We start from the raw sequence: 18,227 nt of genomic DNA, 5'->3' as shown, positions 1-18,227 counted from the left end.
CTGCTGTTGGCGGCACATCTCTGATATCAGGGGAAAACAAATTCAAAAGCCTTAAATTGATGTCTTTTATTTGATGTATGACTTTCCCCGCATCTTATCCCTTAGCTTGTCTGCTTCTGTTACCATCCGTGTTTTACAGAGTATCTTCGTAAAACAAACGTAGAATTGAGGGAACTATTGCAGATAGATGTTTCCCCCACTCCTCCTTCTACCCCAGGCAGAAGATTAGAGGACTGTTCACTGGAGTAAGAGAATGGGTCCAGAGAAAGAGACACTTAACATCTGGGAGCCTCCAACAAGAAAGTTGACTTTCTCCCCGGTGTTCAGATGGAGATGCCTCTGTGAGGTACCTCCCACCTTTGTCCACAGAACTTCCAGTCTCCTTTCACATCAGGTAGTTAAGGATCAACAGAGAGAGTAACACAAGCAATAGAACCAAAGGGACCAAGGAAACAAAAACAATGCAGGTATCAGAAGAAAATTTAAAATATAATGGATATCCTTCGAGAGATAGTAGGAAGTGCCCTAGAGATGGGAATATTGTAAGAACCATCTCTTAGGAATTAAAAATATGGTAACTGAAATCAATAAATTTAAACTGGAAGGGTGGAAGCTAAACTAGAATATTGCCCTAGAAAGTTAAAAAAAGAGACAGAAAATAGGCAAAAAAAGGAATAATTCTGCTTTGAAAGAGTGTTCGAGAAAGTATGTTAGTCTTGTTCAGATGCGGTTTTCAGTCTACCATGTTGATCCTGCCCTTGTTCTAAAAATTGTAGTAGAGAATGTGTACACAGCAGAATTAGAATAAATAGAATAAATTCTCAAACTCCTGAAACAAAGCTGTTTTCTCATCCTTCCTACCCAGGATTTCTTTTCTGTCATATCATTAGACATGTGATGCTTAATTCCTTCCTTAGAAAAGTAATCTATAATTTTCTCTTTGCACAGGTAATTTTGGTTTTTAATTTATTTGGTCATCATGATAGCGTCAACTAGTTCTGTTACTTAGATACAAAAATAGTGATTAAACCCAGTCGTATTTACATAGGGTTGTTGAACTCTCTGTTTATTTTTTCTACTCCTTTTCATGGGAACACAGAATAATACTGAGATTTGCTCTAAACTAGAAAACTGTCTGGTTTACCAGTTACTGCGGAAGCCTGCTGTTGAGATTAGCAAACAGTCTATCATTATGGCTTATTCTGTGCAAACTCTTTCCTCAAGATTGCTGAAGGAAGGCTTTTAATTTTCACTGTTGTTGTTTTACAGATAAAGCTCTGATGGCACCAAATCTCGATTCCTTCGGGCGAGATCGGGCACTGTATCAAGAGCATGCAAAACGTAGGATTGCAGAACGGGAGGCCAGGAGGTAACTCTCAGAATGCTTGCTGTTGGTTCATTTGCAAAGGGAGGAGTCTCTTGTGTGTGGTTTGGGAACTTGCTGTTTGTTATTTAGGACTCGTCGTAGACAAGCCAGAGAGCAGACCGGTAAGATGGCAGATCACCTCGAAGGCCTTTCCAGTGATGATGAAGAAACTTCCACAGATATTACAAACTTCAATCTGGAAAAAGGTTAGACATTTATTTGGAAATGACGTTTTATTGCCAGTTTGGTTTCTACTTAGGTGTGGTTTTTACCACGAGATGATTTGAAGTTTTGTGGCCTCTGCGTTAGAATCAGCCGCTTTTTTCTTAATTGTAAAAATAGGCACCCGTTTTTATTAACTGAATATCGTGATGAATTCTCAAAATTAGTGGTGACACCTTGTCTTGGAGTTTATTTAGTACTTGCATAATAAAACGATATTACTCTCCAGAATTGTAGAATTTTAAGTGACCAAAAAAAAAAAAAAAAAAAGTCAGATCCTAGGATAGCCCTAATGCAGCCTGTCCTGGAGAGGCAGAGCTGGGCAGTAGGACACTCAGCCCTGAAAGAAACTCCTGATTTGGGGAGTCCCAAATAATTTCAACCGAAAGGGAGTGGTTAGTACTGTTATGTGCCAGGCATTTCTAGAAGAATCTTCCTTTCCTGCCATTGGTTGTGGTTATTTGGAATTATGTTGGCTGCAGGCCATTTGGAATTTAGTTAGAGAAGCTTCTTTTTCTCCCACCTTTTTATAGTGAATATGTTTAAACATAGAGAAACTGGAAAGAATAGCACAGTGATCCCGTGTGCGTATCACCCGGATTCAACAATTCTTACCAAACCAAGTTGGCCTTAATTCTTTGTGTGTGTGTGTGTGTGTGTGTGTGTGTGTGTGTGTGTGTGTGTGTATTGCTGAACCATTTGAAAATAGCCTACACATCATGATACTTTCCTTTCAACACTTTAGCATGTTTAACTGAAAATTCTTAATATTGTGTTTATTTAGCAACAGCTCCCCCGAAATAAAACTGTTGGGACTGTTTTTGTGGGTGGTTGTGTCTTTTCCAAACTGGGATCCACGCGAGATTTCATGCCCTGCATTTGGTTGTTCCATTTTTTTCCCTAGGATTAATGAATGTCCATGAGTACCTTACACATATACACTCCCCTGTTATTTGTTTGTTTAAGACATTAAGTTTTTTTTTTTTTAAATTTTTTTTTTTTTCAACGTTTATTTATTTTTGGGACAGAGAGAGACAGAGCATGAACGGGGGAGGGGCAGAGAGAGAGGGAGACACAGAATCGGAAACAGGCTCCAGGCTCCGAGCCATCGGCCCAGAGCCCGACGCGGGGCTCGAACTCACGGACCGCGAGATCGTGACCTGGCTGAAGTCGGACGCTTAACCGACTGCGCCACCCAGGCGCCCCTAAGACATTAAGTTTTTGAAGAGACCAGGTCACTTACCTTGCAGAATTTCCGACATTTTGTTTCCTCATGGATTAATTTGTTTTTCGATTCACCGAATTTCTATGTAAACTGGCACTTAGGTCTGAAGACTTGATTAGATTCAGGTTAAGCTTTTGTTTTGGCAAGAATACTTCATACAGGATGCTGCTGCGTATTGCAGAATATGAGATGACAGATGTTAGATTGTCCGGCTATTAGTGATGTTAAGATCCATCTTGAGAATTAGGTTGTCACAGTTCGGTCTCACCATTAAAAGATTCCCCTTTCCCAAGTCTTCAGCAGCATCAAATCACTTTCCACCTAAAGATCTAGCATCCATTTTGATACTTGTCCATGTCCGTTCTCACAGTCACCCACAGACCTTGAAAGAAGTGAAAATGATCGTTCACTGATTGTGATGCACTTCTGATATTTATACGGTGATTGTGGACTGAAGAGCTTGGAGCAAAGTTTGCACTTCACGCAGTTACTCACGGTTAATCTACTGTAGTAACTGAAATGGGGACTGACTTGTTGGGGGACTGGTGGTATTTAACTAAACTCTAGGAACAGGAAATGGTACATCTGGGAACTGCGAAGCTAAGACTGCCTGCACTCTGGTTTGCAGAACAGACATTTGAAAACCTAAACTTGCGTTCCTCCCTTCTGTTAAATTGCAATTAATAATGATTCCTCTGTTAATGAGCCTGACAGATACTCAGGCTACAAAGAAAATGTGGAAAATACTGAACTCTGAGTTTCCTACCACATTGTAAGTTATGGCTCTCTCTGGTGTTTATGTTTGTTGTTATTGTTGTCTTTAGATCGCATTTCGAAAGAGTCCAGCAAGGTTTTTGAAGACGTACTTGAAAGTTTCTATTCAATCGACTGCATTAAATCCCAATTTGAAGCATGGCGTTCAAAATACTATCTGTCCTATAAGGATGCTTATATCGGCCTTTGTTTGCCAAAGCTGTTCAACCCCCTCATACGGCTGCAGCTTCTCACTTGGACTCCTCTTGAGGTGAGTGGCTTGTGTCACTGTTAGAAAACAATATAACACCATGCCTGGGTAATTTTAATCTCAAAAGATAGAGATGTAAGTTGGAGCAAAATACTTTTCAGGGGAGATAGGGCACAGGGCTATAATACAAATTCAGCTGGGTGTAGAGTCATGGTTTTTTATCTCCATTCCTTCTCAAGAGAGCTGTTTATTACTTTCAAGTTATATACAGTGCTTTTCTTGGTCAACTAAAGTTGCATGTAGTGATACTGGGATGTGAACGTGAATGAACACTAAGAATTTGGTCCTTTGATCCTAGAAAAACTTAGAACCTCATGGGAAAGATTAGTGAGGAGGGTGTGAAATGACCTGAACTAAGTTGGGTGGTAATGGAAAATTGGGAGGATAAGACAAACCGATACATTTAGGAGGTGGAATCAGTAGGACCTGTTGGCCTGGGATGTACATAAGGGAGGAGACGAGAAGTGCCTATATGTGTTCAGTGGTCCTGTTTAAGAAAGAGTTTTGGAAGTTCCCAGCATGGGGACGGAGGCATGGCATGAATGAGATTGACTGGGTTGAATGTGTCAACTGTAGGGAAAAGAGGGCTGAGGTTGACACCCTGGAAACTGAAAAAACTGTGAGCTCTGGGAACCAACCATTCAGCTGCCAGCTCCCGGTCGCTCTTCGCCGGACCTTGTGGAGTTTCACCCTGTGCACGTGTGCCTTGGTATACAGCAAAGGCTCAAGGGGACTTGTGTGCGCTCTGGTGTTCTTTTCTGGGTAGCTCCCTCCTCCACCCCATAGCTTCTGGCCACCTCCGCCTCCCTGAACTGTCGTTCTTGCCTCCGCAACTGAGCAAGACTGCTCTGCACCCCCCACCAGGGGCTCACTCATTTGATTCTGTTTTCAGGGGTCATGGTCCTGTACTGCCTGTGGTCCAGTGTCTGAAAATAGATGTTTCATAGATTTTGTTCAGTTTTTAGTTGTTGATGACTGAAGCTTAAATCCTGTTCCTCTTGTTCTTACCATGGCTAGAAGCAGAAAGAGCAACTATTTTAAGGGTTTAGCTTTTTAATATTGTTTTTTTCTAGGCAAAATGTCGTGACTTTGAAAACATGCTGTGGTTTGAATCTTTGCTGTTTTATGGTTGTGAAGAACGAGAGCAAGAGAAAGATGATGTAGATGTTGCACTGTTGCCTACAATTGTGGAAAAGGTGATTCTTCCTAAACTAACAGGTAGGGATATCTCAATTGAACATTTAAACACATTGGGTTTTCAAATCTGTTTTGAAGAATTTTAACCAGAGTGTGTTTCCTCATAGAAGTAATAATTACAAATAATTACAAATGATAAACAATTACAAATAATTACACCCACCTGGCCCAGAGAAGGCTAAAGGGTGGATGTCTCTTAACCGAGTAGTTGAAGACCCCTTTGGGGTAGGCCTGGCATTGGAGGCAGTAATGGATTCATAGATGAATTTTAGAGAAGCAAAATGAAGCAAACCTGAATACACAGTTTGAGGGCAGGGAATGGGTATGCATTTTCCTGGGAGCAACTTCATTACTTCTATCAGTTTCTCAAAAAAAGATTAGGAATCATTGGTATGGGAACCTATTTGAAATACTAAAAATAAGATTCAAGTTTGGTTAGGAATTCTTGATGCCGGGACATCTAGGATTTAGAAGTCCTCCCCTTTATTATTACCGAGCAGCAGAAAATAGAATGAATCTATGCCCTCCCCACATGTGCCATTTAATCTTCAGGGTTCCCACAGTTAAGAGGACAAAGAAGACTGGGGCTTATTATACTCTAGAGAGAGAAAAAATAAATCAGGGTTGGCGTTTATAAGTTGAAGACTGCTTGACAGCAGATTTAAGTCGGCTGCAATCTACTTCTGTATCTCAACACCTTACTTTTCTCTTAATAGTAATAGCTGAAAATATGTGGGACCCTTTTTCTACAACACAGACTTCAAGAATGGTTGGGATTACATTAAAATTAATAAACGGATATCCTTCGGTAGTGAATGCAGAAAACAAAAATACACAGGTAATTTAATTCTTTATTATCAGTGGAAGGTTTTTTTCTCCCCTCTCCTTTCCAAAATGAGCAAGAGCTGAGGGAGTGAGTGGTTATGTTCTAAGCCTTGCCAGAAAATCTGATTCCCTCAGGCCATCTGGTCCTTTATGGCCTGAAGTGTACAAAATTTGAGATGACAGTTTGTAGCTTTTAAATCCCTCTGGCAAGGTGATGTCATTAGTCCAGGTAGCTTCCCACCTGTGCTCTTCTCTGCTGCTCCTCACTGCCCCACCCCCCACTAATCAAAAAAACTGCATTTTTATGGAGAAAGAAAAATGTAAAACTATTAGGATGGGTAACAGTTGATGATTAAAATGCTAAAACATAGAGCAGCGTATAAAACCACAAGGTTTTATAGTAGTTTATATAACTAGTTTCCGAACTTCAGATTGCTGCCATCCCTCTGGACATTCTTAGGTGCTGTTTAGACACGGAAAAGGTGCTCTTTATCTTGTTTTCACTGACTTCATTTTGAGAAGAACCAGATTACGTGTCTGATCTTAAATCTTAGTAATATGGTAGACTTGAAGGGTTTGTAGATTTCTGAGTGGCGTCGTTGCTTGGTAGTTGAGGGATAAATGAGGAGTAGGGAGTATTAAAGACCTTAACGCTTGCAGTGAGAAGGGAGAAAATTGGAGAAGACGGTTTACTCGAAATTGAATACTTGATCATATGATTTAGAATACGGCTTGTTTTTATTTCCTAAAATTTAACTTTTATCATAACCCTTCTTAAAATGTGTGATCTGCCTTTAATTCTTTAGGTGTACCTAAAAGCACTTTTACTAAGAATGAGGAGAACTTTAGATGATGATGTATTCATGCCCTTATATCCCAAAAAGTAAGTAACTCTTAACATTAAGGGTGATGATAATATTGGGGGTGCCTGGCTGGCTAGTGACTAGAGTGTGTGACTCTTAATCTCAGGGTCCTCAGTTTAAGCCCCACGTTGGGCAGGGAGCCTACTTTAAAAACAAAAAAGTTTTAAAAAGATGATCTTCTCCATTATCTTCAGAGAAGGTTTCTTAAATTCTAGAAAAACTAAAGGTAGCTTGAAATATAAACTTTACCTATTTGGTGTAAGCCTGTAGCCCAAAGACACTAGCTCAGTGGAGAAATTGTTCCCTTAAGCAGAATAAAGCAAGTAATGCTTTTTGTTCTCCCTTTCTGCCTCAAAATATATTTCCATTTTCTTTTAAACCTATCTTCTGGAATAGTTAGTTGGAAATTTGAAAAGTTAATTCTTTTCTTCACCTGTTTTACTTGTAGAAATCTTTTCTAGGAATCAGCGCTTACGATGTGTTTGCTCATGTTTCTTTTTTCATAGTGTCTTGGAAAATAAAAATTCTGGGCCTTATTTGTTTTTTCAACGACAGTTTTGGTCTTCAGTTAAGGTATGTGCCTCTAGGCTCTCCAGAAGACTTCAGATTTTGTTTGACTCCTATACTTTGAAAAGTAATTTGGTATTTGATTAAGTAATTCTATGGACTTAGATCGATGTCTATATCCAAACTCCATTTTAAATTAGTTTTGTTCCAAAAGTTTATTCGGGTTTGATGTTTCCACACGAGAAGATGCATTCTGAGTTCGAAAGCAAGGTCCAAGCCAGCCAGCAAACTGCCTTGCTAAACCACAGTTAATTTATTCAGCAAGGAGAACACCAGTTACTTTCTGAGTTGGGAAAAATAGCACTGAATGTGCTAGAAGTGGAGGCTCGTGGAGCTTTTGTTATCTAGCACAGTTGGTGGTAAATAAGCATTATCTCAGGTGTGATGAATCGTGAAAGGAGAAATTCAAGGAAGTAAGGGAGCATATGACCAGAGGCACCTTGACTAGTGAGTCACAGAAGATCCTCCACCACCACTCTGAGGAAGTGGTATTTAGGTTATAGGAGTTGGCACTGAGATGAGAGACAGCACACACTGGGAAAACTGAGAAAAGTCCAAGAGGGCTGGACTTAGGGAGGAGATGAGCTGTCCGGATGATACAGGCACTGTCATTTACATATGGACATGTATTCACCACCCAGATCAAGATGCGTAACACTCCTACCATCGCCCCAAATCTCCCATGCCCCTTTGTAGTTAACACCATCCCTGCACCATGGCGACCCCTTCCTTTTTCTTGTCCTCTGGTTGTCTTTGTAAGGGTGTCTTATGAATAGAATCTTTATGGAATACTTTTGAGTCTGGCTTCATTCACTTAACAGTGCATTTGAAATTTCTCAGTGTTGTCATGTGTTATTGGCAGATTCTTTCTTTTTTTTTTGCCAAGTAGTACTCCTTTGTAAGGTGAATATGCCACAAGTTGCTGTATTTTTTTTTTTTTTAAGTTTATTAATCTGTTTTGAGAGAGAGTGTGTGTGGGAGGGGCAGAGAGGGAGAGAGAGAGAGGCCTAAGCAGGCTCTGCACTGTCAGCGCAGAACCCGATGTAGGGCTCGAACCCACAAACTGTGCAATCGTGACCTGAACCAAAACCCAAGAATTGGATGCTTAACTGACTGAATCACTCAGGAGCCCCACTGTATTTTTTTAAATCCATTCCCCAGTTGAGGAATACTGGATTATTTCTGGTTTGGAGTGATGATGAATAAAGCTGTAAGCATTTGCATACAGGTTTTTTCTGGATACGTAAGTTTATGTTTCACTTGGGTAAATACCTAGGCAAAGCAGTTTTTTCAGATCAGCGATACGTTAACGTTACCCAGTTACCCCTCACTCCCGCCACAGACCATGTCAGTTTTGGGTGGTTTTTCTTTGAAGTCATTCTACAAGATGTATAGTGGTGTCCTTTTAATAGTTTTAATTTGTATTTCTCTAATGCCCGATGGTGTTGAGCAGATTTTCATGTGTTTATTTGCCATTTGTGTATGTTCTCTGGTGAAGCCTCTGTTCAAATCTTTTGCTCATTTTTTTTTTATTTATTTTTTTTATTTAAAAATTTTTTTTTTCCATGTTTTTTTATTTATTTTTGGGACAGAGAGAGACAGAGCATGAACGGGGGAGGGGCAGAGAGAGAGGGAGACACAGAATCGGAAGCAGGCTCCAGGCTCTGAGCCATCAGCCCAGAGCCCGACGCGGGGCTCGAACTCACGGACCGCGAGATCGTGACCTGGCTGAAGTCGGACGCTTAACCGACTGCGCCACCCAGGCGCCCCTCTTAGCAGTTTTTCAAAGTACAGAAATTCTGTTTTGATTAAGTCCGGGTTATGACCGTTTCCTGAGTGGGTTGTGCTTTGGGTGTCACATCTAAGAAATGTTCACCTAACACAGGACTACAAAGTTTTTCTCCTATTCTTTTCATCTAGATCGTTCTTAGTTTCGGGGTTTACATTTAAGCCTCCGATCCATTTTGAGTTAATTTTTATATAGGATGTGGGGCCTGGATTGAAGTTTGTTTGTTCTAGAACTGTTGGTTTGAAAAGGCTTTTCAAAGGCTTTTTCTTTTTTAAATTAAAAAAAATTATTTTAATTCCAGTATAATTAAATACAGCATTATATTGGTTTCAGGTGTGCAATATAGTGGTTCAGCAATTCTGTATGTTCCTCGGTGCTCACCATGATACATGCACTCCTTAATCCCCTCCCTTCCACCTCCCCTCCGGTAACCATCACTCTGTTCTCTGTAGTTGAGTCTGTTTCTTGGTTTGTCTGTGTCTCTCAGTTGTTTTGTTTTGTTTTGGTTTTCCCTTTGCTTGTTTCTTCAATTCCATTTATGAGTGAAATCATAGGTATTTGTCTTTCTCAGACTGATTTCTTTTGCTTAGCATCATATTCTCTAGCTCCATCCGTGTTGTTGCAAATGGCAAGATTTCATCCTTTTTTATGGCTGGATAATGCTCCCTCGTGTATACACACATCTTCTTTATCCGCTCATCCATCGGTGGACACTTGGGCTGCTTCCATGATTCGGCTATTATAAATAATGCTAAGGTTGTCCATTCCTCATTGAATTGCTTGTGTACCTTTGTTGGAAATTAGTGTGGGTCGTGGAAGGGTTTTTAGCAGGGAAGTGACATGGACAGATTGCCATTTTTAAGTTGCTTTGGCTGTTGTGTGGCTAATGGTCAAAGCTGGGAAGAATAGTACTAATGAAAGTTTATCGTGAATGTACCACGTACGGAGCACTGTGCTACGTCCTGTATCGTTTATCTTGTCGATTCCTCACAACAGCCTGTGAGCTATTGTTTCCACTCCACTGATGGGACAGTTAGGCCCAGAATAACCTGCCCAGGATCATTCCTTTGTTCACTGTAGAAATGGGGTCTAACTCAGGCCAGTCTGACTGATGAGCAGCTCTTCTCAACCGGGTTCTATGAAACAATCACTAAAGCCCTGAGCCCTCCATTGTGCATAATGAATTCTCTTTTCCATGATTCTAGAATGGTATGTACCATCCTTGGGAAAATTAAGTAAGGGGTCACTCAAATCATTTTCTGTAGGTTTTAGTTCTCTCACAGAACCCTGCTTGAGAAAGACTACTCCAGAGCATATGCTCATAATCACTTGAGTAACTGCAGGGTCCAGAAAGAGACTATGGCAGCTTAGATTGGGGGGTAGCAACAGGAATTGAGAGAAATGGGCAGAACGGATGGAAGTGAGGTCAGACAGCTTGAGGGAGAGGGGAATAATGACATCCAAGCTCCTGGCCTGATCAGGTGGTTGGATAACGTTAACATTTACAGAGATGAGAAGTATTGAGAAACTTGGAAATTTTTATGGTGGGATGGGCTGGGGACTCCCATTTTATAATAATGCATTCTGTCCTTTTTGAGGATGGTTGTAGGACTCACTTAAGCATGATTTTGAATGGAGGACATTTAAGAGTCGGTACTTGCCCAGTAGTACTTTCTATTATGATGGAAGATGTTCTGTTTTTGCACCGTCCTGTACAGTAGCCACTAGCTCCATGTGGCTATTTACATTAGAATTCGTTAATTTTAATTAAAGCTTAAAATTCAGATCTTCAGTCATTCGGGGCAATATTTGGACCCTTTAAAACTGTTTATTAGTACTTTGGCAAGACACGGTCCACTGTATTTCATAAGATGTGTTTTACTCTAGTTTCTTTGACTTAATGTAGTTGCTTAACTCCTCTCAATAGTTTCTCTTCTTGTAAAAAAAAAAAAAAGATCCAGACTTACAGAAACAGAGATCTGATTTGTGATTGCCGAAGTGAGGAGTCCAGGTTGGGGGGATTAGGTGAAAGGGGTCAAAAAGTACAGACTTCCAATTGTAAGATAAAATAATTCTGTGTATGTAATGTACAACATGGTGACTACAGTTAATAATGTGTTGTATATTTGAAAGTTGCTAAGGGAGTAAATCTTAAAAGTTCTCATCACATGGGTGGGGTGCCTGGGTGGCTCAGTCAGTTGAGCATCTGACTTCAGCTCAGGTCATGATCTCGCAGTTGATGAGTTCGAGCCCCGTGTCGGGCTCTGTGCTGACAGCTCGGAGCCTGGAGTCTGTTTCTGATTCTGTGTCTACCCCTCTCTCTGCCTCTCCCCTGCTCAGGCTCTGTCTCAAAAATAAAGATACACATTTTAAAAAAAAATTTTTTTTAAGTTCTCATCACATGGGAAAAAATTTACAATTAGGTGAAAGATACTACTGTGGTAATCATTTTACAATACAGTATATACTTCTGTGAAATCGTTATGTTGTACACCTTATGCAATGTTACGTGTCAGTTATATTTCGATCTGGAGGAAAATAATTTTTTTTTTCTCTCTCTCTAGCTATTAGGGAATTTTCTTCAGTGGTACGGCATTTTCTCGAATAAAACTCTTCAGGAGTTATCAATAGATGGTTTATTAAATAGATACATTCTCATGGCTTTTCAGAATTCAGAATATGGAGATGACAGCATCAAAAAAGCCCAAAATGTGAGTTAAATGACACACATTGTAGTTTTTAAAGCATATAAGTGAGAATGAATTAAGTTTCCTTTGTTTGAAGAGAGATTTTAGAATTTTAAGAAAACCCCTTTGATTATCGAACTTGGTGTAATGTTGACAATCAGTTTGCCTCCCAGTAGTTCTGAACCCCCTTAACATTTTTTACACAAAAATGTCTATAGTTATGTTTGTATTTATTCCTCTTTCCGTCTATTATGTCATTTTTGTAGGTGTTAATGAAAGTTGTAATTTCAGGATAATTAATTTTTAACGGTTGGGTGAATGTTGTTTTGAATGTTATTAAAGAAACGGGCTCTCTGGTTTAAGAAATCATTTTAATATTTTTTTCTACTTTATATGTGGGGGTTACACAATTTCATTTATTTATTTTTTCAAGATTTTTTTTAATGTTTTTATTTTTGAGGGAGAGAGCACCAGTGGGGGAGGGGGACAGAGGATCCAAAGGGAGCTCCCTTCACACTGACAGCAGTGAGCCTGACGCGGGGCTCCAACTTACAAACCCTGAGGTCAACACCTGAGCCGAAGTCGGACGCTCAACTGACTGAGCCACCCACATGCCCCTAAAGATTTTATTTTTTTTAAGTAATCTCTACACCCAGCGAATGTGGGGCTCAGACTTAACCACCCCAAGATCAAGAGTTGCATGCTCTATTGACTGAGCCAGCCGGGTACCTCCAATGGGATCTTTTTAAAAAATATTTTTTGAAACAATTCAAAAGTTAAAATTGAAAGTACAATACAAAGTTTTTTCCCTCAACTATGTCACAGTCAGTTTGTGACATGATAGCCCCCTGTCCCAAATAATTTTATGTCCATTTCCTATAGACAGGGATGTTCTTATACATAATTACAGTGTCACTGTCAACATCTTTTATCTGTTACTGTCACCTAATCTTTGAGACCCTTCAGGTTTTGTCAGTTATGTCCAAAGTATCACATCACCGGCAAAAGAAATTCCCAGATCATCCTTGGCATTTAATTATCATGTCTTCCTTAGTCTCCTTTAATCTGGAAGAGTTCTTGTTTTTCCTTGGCCTTTATAAAACCTCGACACTTTTAAAGATGATGTGCCAGTTATTTTGCAGAGTGACCCTCAGTTTGGCTTTGTTTGATATTCTCTGATGATTGGATTCAAATTCTGCATTTTTGGCAGAAGCTTTCCCAGACTTCATTAGAGCCCCTTGTTGACTTCTGTGACCTTATAGCATGTCGTCTCATTTTCAGGGAGCATTTTCTTGCTTTCTGGCACTTGCTGTTCCAGGCTCATCTTCTCCTTGCTTAGTGCCAGCTCTGGAATCACTCATTTTTCCAAGCATCCCTGGGTTCCTTAGTGGGGAGCCTTCTCTACCCACTTGGACTGAATTCTGCTAGTACACTACCCTCTCCCCTATGGGGATCAGCCTCACCTTGCTTGAGTTTAGTACTGACACTGCCCTGTTCACCTTGCTTAGGCTCTTGCCCTAAGCTGCCCCAGTCCCCCAGCCTCTGGTATGATGCAGTCTGGACCCCCCTCTGGGCCAGCATGGACGCCTGCTCACCGAGTCGTTCCGGATGGGGAGGCTTACAATATGATGTTTATGCCACACGTGTTGTTATATCAAAAGCTGCTGATAAAAGGACAGTTCAGTTCATTTAGGGATTCCTGGAAGACAGGAAGGTCAAGCAATTGTGTTGTCAGTATTATGTCCCTAATTAAATACTGGAGGTTATTTATCTTTTTTGAGTACCAATCTGTTGAAGCTAAAAATACAGATACATTCAGGTGTATTTGGATAGCTAATGTGGGAAGTCGGGTTTAAGAGGATATCCCCTGTCAAGTGATTAGCTGTGTGTAGTACAACAGCCTGCCTGCTACTTACGTACATTATACCCGTTGTCTGGGATCAGCTTTTAGACACTTTATTTTGTTCTGTTTCATTTTACATCTTTCTTCTTCATAGGTAATCAATTGTTTCCCCAAGCAGTGGTTCATGAATCTGAAAGGAGAAAGAACTATCTCTCAGTTAGAAAACTTCTGTCGATACCTTGTGCACTTAGCAGACACAATCTACAGAAACAGTATCGGATGTTCTGATGTGGAAAAAAGAAATGCAAGGTAATTTTCTGCGATTGTTGAATGAAACGGTGACCTAGAGTCTTTAGTTTTTGTCACATTTATTATTAAAATGTCTTAGAGTCACGTTTGTATTTTACTTTAAATTGTGTACACTGATGTTGTATTGGCAAACCTACCAAAAACACATCATTTTTCATTTTTGTGTTTCACCTAAGCTTTTTTCAGTATGTTATTTATGAAGGTGTTAAGAAAGACTTCATTAAGTAGCTAGCATCCCTAAGGAGATTTTCTCTGCCTCTTCCCTTGAAGAATTGGGGAGATTTCAGGCTGTTGGAATGTCCTGGATCTTAATCTCTGGGGGTTCGTTATATAGACGTAAACCCTCAAAAAGCCAGTCACTGAAACTTAAAGTGTACTAAAGATGATATGCCAATTTGGGGACATTTGTGTTCTGTGTTGAGTTTTTTGGTATCCATATCATAGACTGAAGGTCATCCCTCATGATTTTGGGGGAGCAGCTTGTACGTATTTTTTGCCAGGGGTTGCAAAGAAGGAGTGAATAAAGGAACCATTGTATACCTTTCTGGGGACCTTGTCTTGGATGTTCGTGTAATTTTAGGACAAATCTCTAGCATAAAAAGTAAGAATAACAAGTAAATTTGAAAGAATTTTTTTTAAAGTTTCATAAATTCTTCCAAATGTCACAGTTTTCATTTTCAGAATACATATCATTAGTCATACCCCTGTAACAAAACGTTTTTTCTCTTCCTTCATTTCCCTTCCATGGAAAAGAACCTTATTTTCTTAAAAGAAAATTTGCTATCTCTTACAATAAGATTAAAAAACCAAGTAGGCAGTAAAGGTTTTAGTGGTAAACTTCTTTCAGCAGGTGATTTTGATTTATATTTTAATTTCATCTTTGGTGTTGTTATTTCTTGGCACTAATATTTCTTCCCAGTGTTTTTTTGCTAGATAAGTCCTATTCACTTTTTAAACTTTGATGTGTGTATACTTAACAGTGTTTTGGGGCGCCTGGGTGGTTGGCTCAGTCAGTTAAGCGTCTGACTGTTGATCTTGGCTCAGGTCGTGATCTCAGGGTTCCTGAGATTGAGCCCTGCATGGGCTCTCCCTCTCTCTCTCTCTGCCCCTCCCCTGAGCACACGTGCATTTTCTCTCCCTCTCTCTCTCAAAATAAAGAAAAACATTTTTAAAAAATAGTCTTTTTTGTTAGGAAGTTAAATGTCAACAAACGGTGTTTATTTTTCTACAGAAAAGAACTTCAACAGCTATTGTAAGCACTTGCTGTGTGCCACACACCGTAAAATAAGTTCCACGTGGGTTACAAAGTTTTACAAATTATAATCCTTCCCTAAAGAGTGCTTGCTACAATTTGCAGAGGAAAAGAGACAGCGAATGTCACATTGTGTGCTGTTTCTCACACTTGGTTCAAATAAGTGGTCATTCTGAAAGTGGCTCCTGAATCGCAGCATCAGCCTCACCTGGGAGCTTTGTTAGACATGCGAATTCTCAGGCCCCACCCCAGACCTACTGAATCAGAATTCTGGGTAGGGGGCCTGGGGATCTGGGTTTCGGCAACCCTCTAGGTAACTTAGATGTATGCTAAAATTTGAGGGCTACACAGAATGACTGCTGGCCGGGGTGATAGAGGAAGCCAGTTTACTGCTTTCTTAGTGAATTTTTTTTTTTTTTTAACGTTTATTTATTTTTGGGACAGAGAGAGACAGAGCATGAACGGGGGAGGGGCAGAGAGAGGGGGAGACACAGAATCGGAAACAGGCTCCAGGCTCTGAGCCATCAGCCCAGAGCCCGACGCGGGGCTCGAACTCACGGACCGCGAGATCGTGACCTGGCTGAAGTCGGACGCTTAACCGACTGCGCCACCCAGGCGCCCCTCTTAGTGAATTTTGATAGAGTGGAGATTATGCTGGGTTGGTGGATGGATTGGGGATGAAGACACAAATATGATTTGTGTTGCAGATATGATCTGAAAGAGCTCGGACCCTGGTTTGGGCGGGAAAGGGCGGCAGGGCTCTGAAAGTAGTTTGGCAGCAGATCGCTTTCTTTCCTTTCTAGCTGTGAATGATAGAATTGATCTGAGTGAAATTTGGGGGTGTTTTTGTTTTAGAAAGTGGATCCTTGATCTCTGGGCTAGTCCTTTAAACTATACAAGCTTTGCTTTTATATGGACAATTTTTTTTATATGCCGTAGTTTGCTTATTTCTGTCTTCTTTAAAAATGTGTGCTTGGGGCGCCTGGGTGGTGCAGTCGGTTAAGCGTCCGACTTCAGCCAGGTCATGATCTCGCGGTCCGTGAGTTCGAGCCCCGCGTCGGGCTCTGGGCTGATGGCTCGGAGCCTGGAGCCTGTTTCCGATTCTGTGTCTCCCCCTCTCTCTGCCCCTCCCCCGTTCATGCTCTGTCTCTCTCTGTCCCAAAAATAAATAAAAAACGTTGAAAAAAAATTTTTTTAAATGTGTGCTTGAAAAAATGGATTGCAAACCTCAAAAATGGTCATAAAGTCAAAAACAAATTCTCCTTCGAAGGCTTTTGTACTAATTAATGAAATGTTGCTGCATTTTTTTTTTTTTCTTTTTTAGGGAAAACATAAAACAGATAGTAAAACTCCTTGCAAGTGTTCGCGCTCTGGATCATGCTATGTCTGTTGCAAGTGACCACAATGTGAAAGAATTTAAGTCTTTGATTGAAGGAAAATAGATCTGTGAGACTAAAAAAGCCTGTTTGCTTTAATACCATTCCCAGTGTATAAATGTTGTATATATGTAAAGTTTCTTAAACTGTAAAATATTGATTCTTGTTTTAATACAAAGAACATTATTAATATTCAAGACTATGTCCTTAAATGCAATTTCTTTGGAATGGAAGGAATTCACATTATTTCTAGGAAGCCTGTTAATGTTTCCTTACTGCCTGTCATACTTTGTTTACAGAAATATTTTATATGGTTATTCAAATTAACCTCTCAGTTAATTGTTCTCTGTAAACGATGTGTGCAGTGTAAATTGTGTAATTATGCATATATATATTTATACCATCGTGGAGTTACTTTCACACTGGAAATTTGTGGTGTTTTTCTACAGAGTAAGCCTTTTAACAGCAGATTATTACTCAGTAGCAAGTTGTCTTAGGGAATTACTACCCTGTTGCAACAAAAGGGCTGGCAAGTGACTAAGTGTTCGTCACCTTTTGGTTAGCAGTTGCTATCACTGTAGCTTTGCTGCCTTAAAATTGAGAGTGGAGTGTGGACTTAGTCATTGGGTGAATGGAAACTTTCTTCCTTGAATCAGCATTACAGTCTAATGAGGGTTTAATATGAACTCTGAATAATATATGCAACATAGGTTTTTGAAAAGAACACACAGAAGTTTAACTTTGGGAAATAACAGCCCCACAAACCTAACTGCATGGTTTTGGGCTGAGTGTCCTGTCTCATTCATGAGTCTACCCCCCTGACCAGCTTACAAAAATACATGCATTTGAATTTTCGTAGTCTGTCATTTTATTTAAAATCCCACATATGTGAGTTATATATGCAATAAAGAATACGCCTTGCTGACGAGCTACACCCAGGCAATTTAAGATCCTTGGTCTTCTATAATGTTTATACCACATTGTAAATATTCAGAGAACTTGTTTTAAAGTTTATGCTTTCTGATTCTGTGATTTTCAAGAGGAACTTTTTGGAAATTAAGGACTATTGTTTGATAACTATATATGTAATTAAGCTTTAGCCAAGCATTAAATTAATTTTTAAATAGATCCTTTGTTGTATTTTGCTGGTGACTAATTTTAGTTAGAACATTTCATAGGACTCTGATACGGTGAGACTCTTAGCATGTGTGCTCTTGGTCAGGTCAAATAATTAGAATAGAAAACATGCACTTCAGTTTTATCTTTTTTTTTTTTTTTTTTTAACTTTTTTAGAGCTTATTTAGTTTTGAGAGAAAGCGTGAGTGGGAGAGGGGCAGAGAAAGAGGGAGACACAGAATCGGAAGCAGGCTCCAGGCTCTGAGCTGTCAGCCCAGAGCCCAATGCGGCACTCAAACTCACGAGCTGGGAGATCATGACCTGAGCCAAAGTCAGATGCCCAACAGACTGAGCCACCCAGGCGCCCCTGTCAGTTTTATCTTTATTGTAGGAACATTACTTATCCCTGCATACTCATTCTGTTCCACAATAGTGGCCTTCTAAACAATTGAAATGAGAAAACATTAATTCTAAGTAGAATTGAAATGAGAACTTCAATGGAATCAAACATACAAACATGTACACACATGACCTGCACATCATTTGTGCCTTAAATTTGTGTTTCC

The 18,227-nt window shown here is 39.9% G+C and overlaps 1 protein-coding gene across 1 annotated transcript in view; it reads left to right on the top strand.

Moving 5' to 3' along the window:
* PAXBP1 (PAX3 and PAX7 binding protein 1) overlaps nucleotides 1–17,673 on the top strand; it is a 34,380-nt gene extending 16,707 nt beyond the window's left edge. Inside the window, exons 9-18 of the mRNA XM_047098648.1 lie at nucleotides 1,270–1,369; nucleotides 1,457–1,572; nucleotides 3,638–3,837; nucleotides 4,911–5,055; nucleotides 5,751–5,872; nucleotides 6,666–6,742; nucleotides 7,229–7,295; nucleotides 11,643–11,789; nucleotides 13,763–13,917; nucleotides 16,494–17,673. Coding sequence (XP_046954604.1) covers nucleotides 1,270–1,369; nucleotides 1,457–1,572; nucleotides 3,638–3,837; nucleotides 4,911–5,055; nucleotides 5,751–5,872; nucleotides 6,666–6,742; nucleotides 7,229–7,295; nucleotides 11,643–11,789; nucleotides 13,763–13,917; nucleotides 16,494–16,611 — 1,247 coding nt within the window. The 3' untranslated portion in view covers nucleotides 16,612–17,673. The remainder of the gene's footprint in view (nucleotides 1–1,269; nucleotides 1,370–1,456; nucleotides 1,573–3,637; nucleotides 3,838–4,910; nucleotides 5,056–5,750; nucleotides 5,873–6,665; nucleotides 6,743–7,228; nucleotides 7,296–11,642; nucleotides 11,790–13,762; nucleotides 13,918–16,493) is intronic.
* The last annotated feature ends 554 nt before the right edge of the window (nucleotides 17,674–18,227 follow it).

This window comes from Lynx rufus, unplaced genomic scaffold, assembly GCF_022079265.1.
Source record: "Lynx rufus isolate CCGP_SWC_20201006 ecotype Redwood Valley unplaced genomic scaffold, mLynRuf1.p SCAF_5, whole genome shotgun sequence".
NCBI lineage: Eukaryota > Metazoa > Chordata > Mammalia > Carnivora > Felidae > Lynx > Lynx rufus.
Note: the sequence above shows the minus strand (reverse complement) of the source record. Positions and strands in the feature narration are given on the sequence as shown.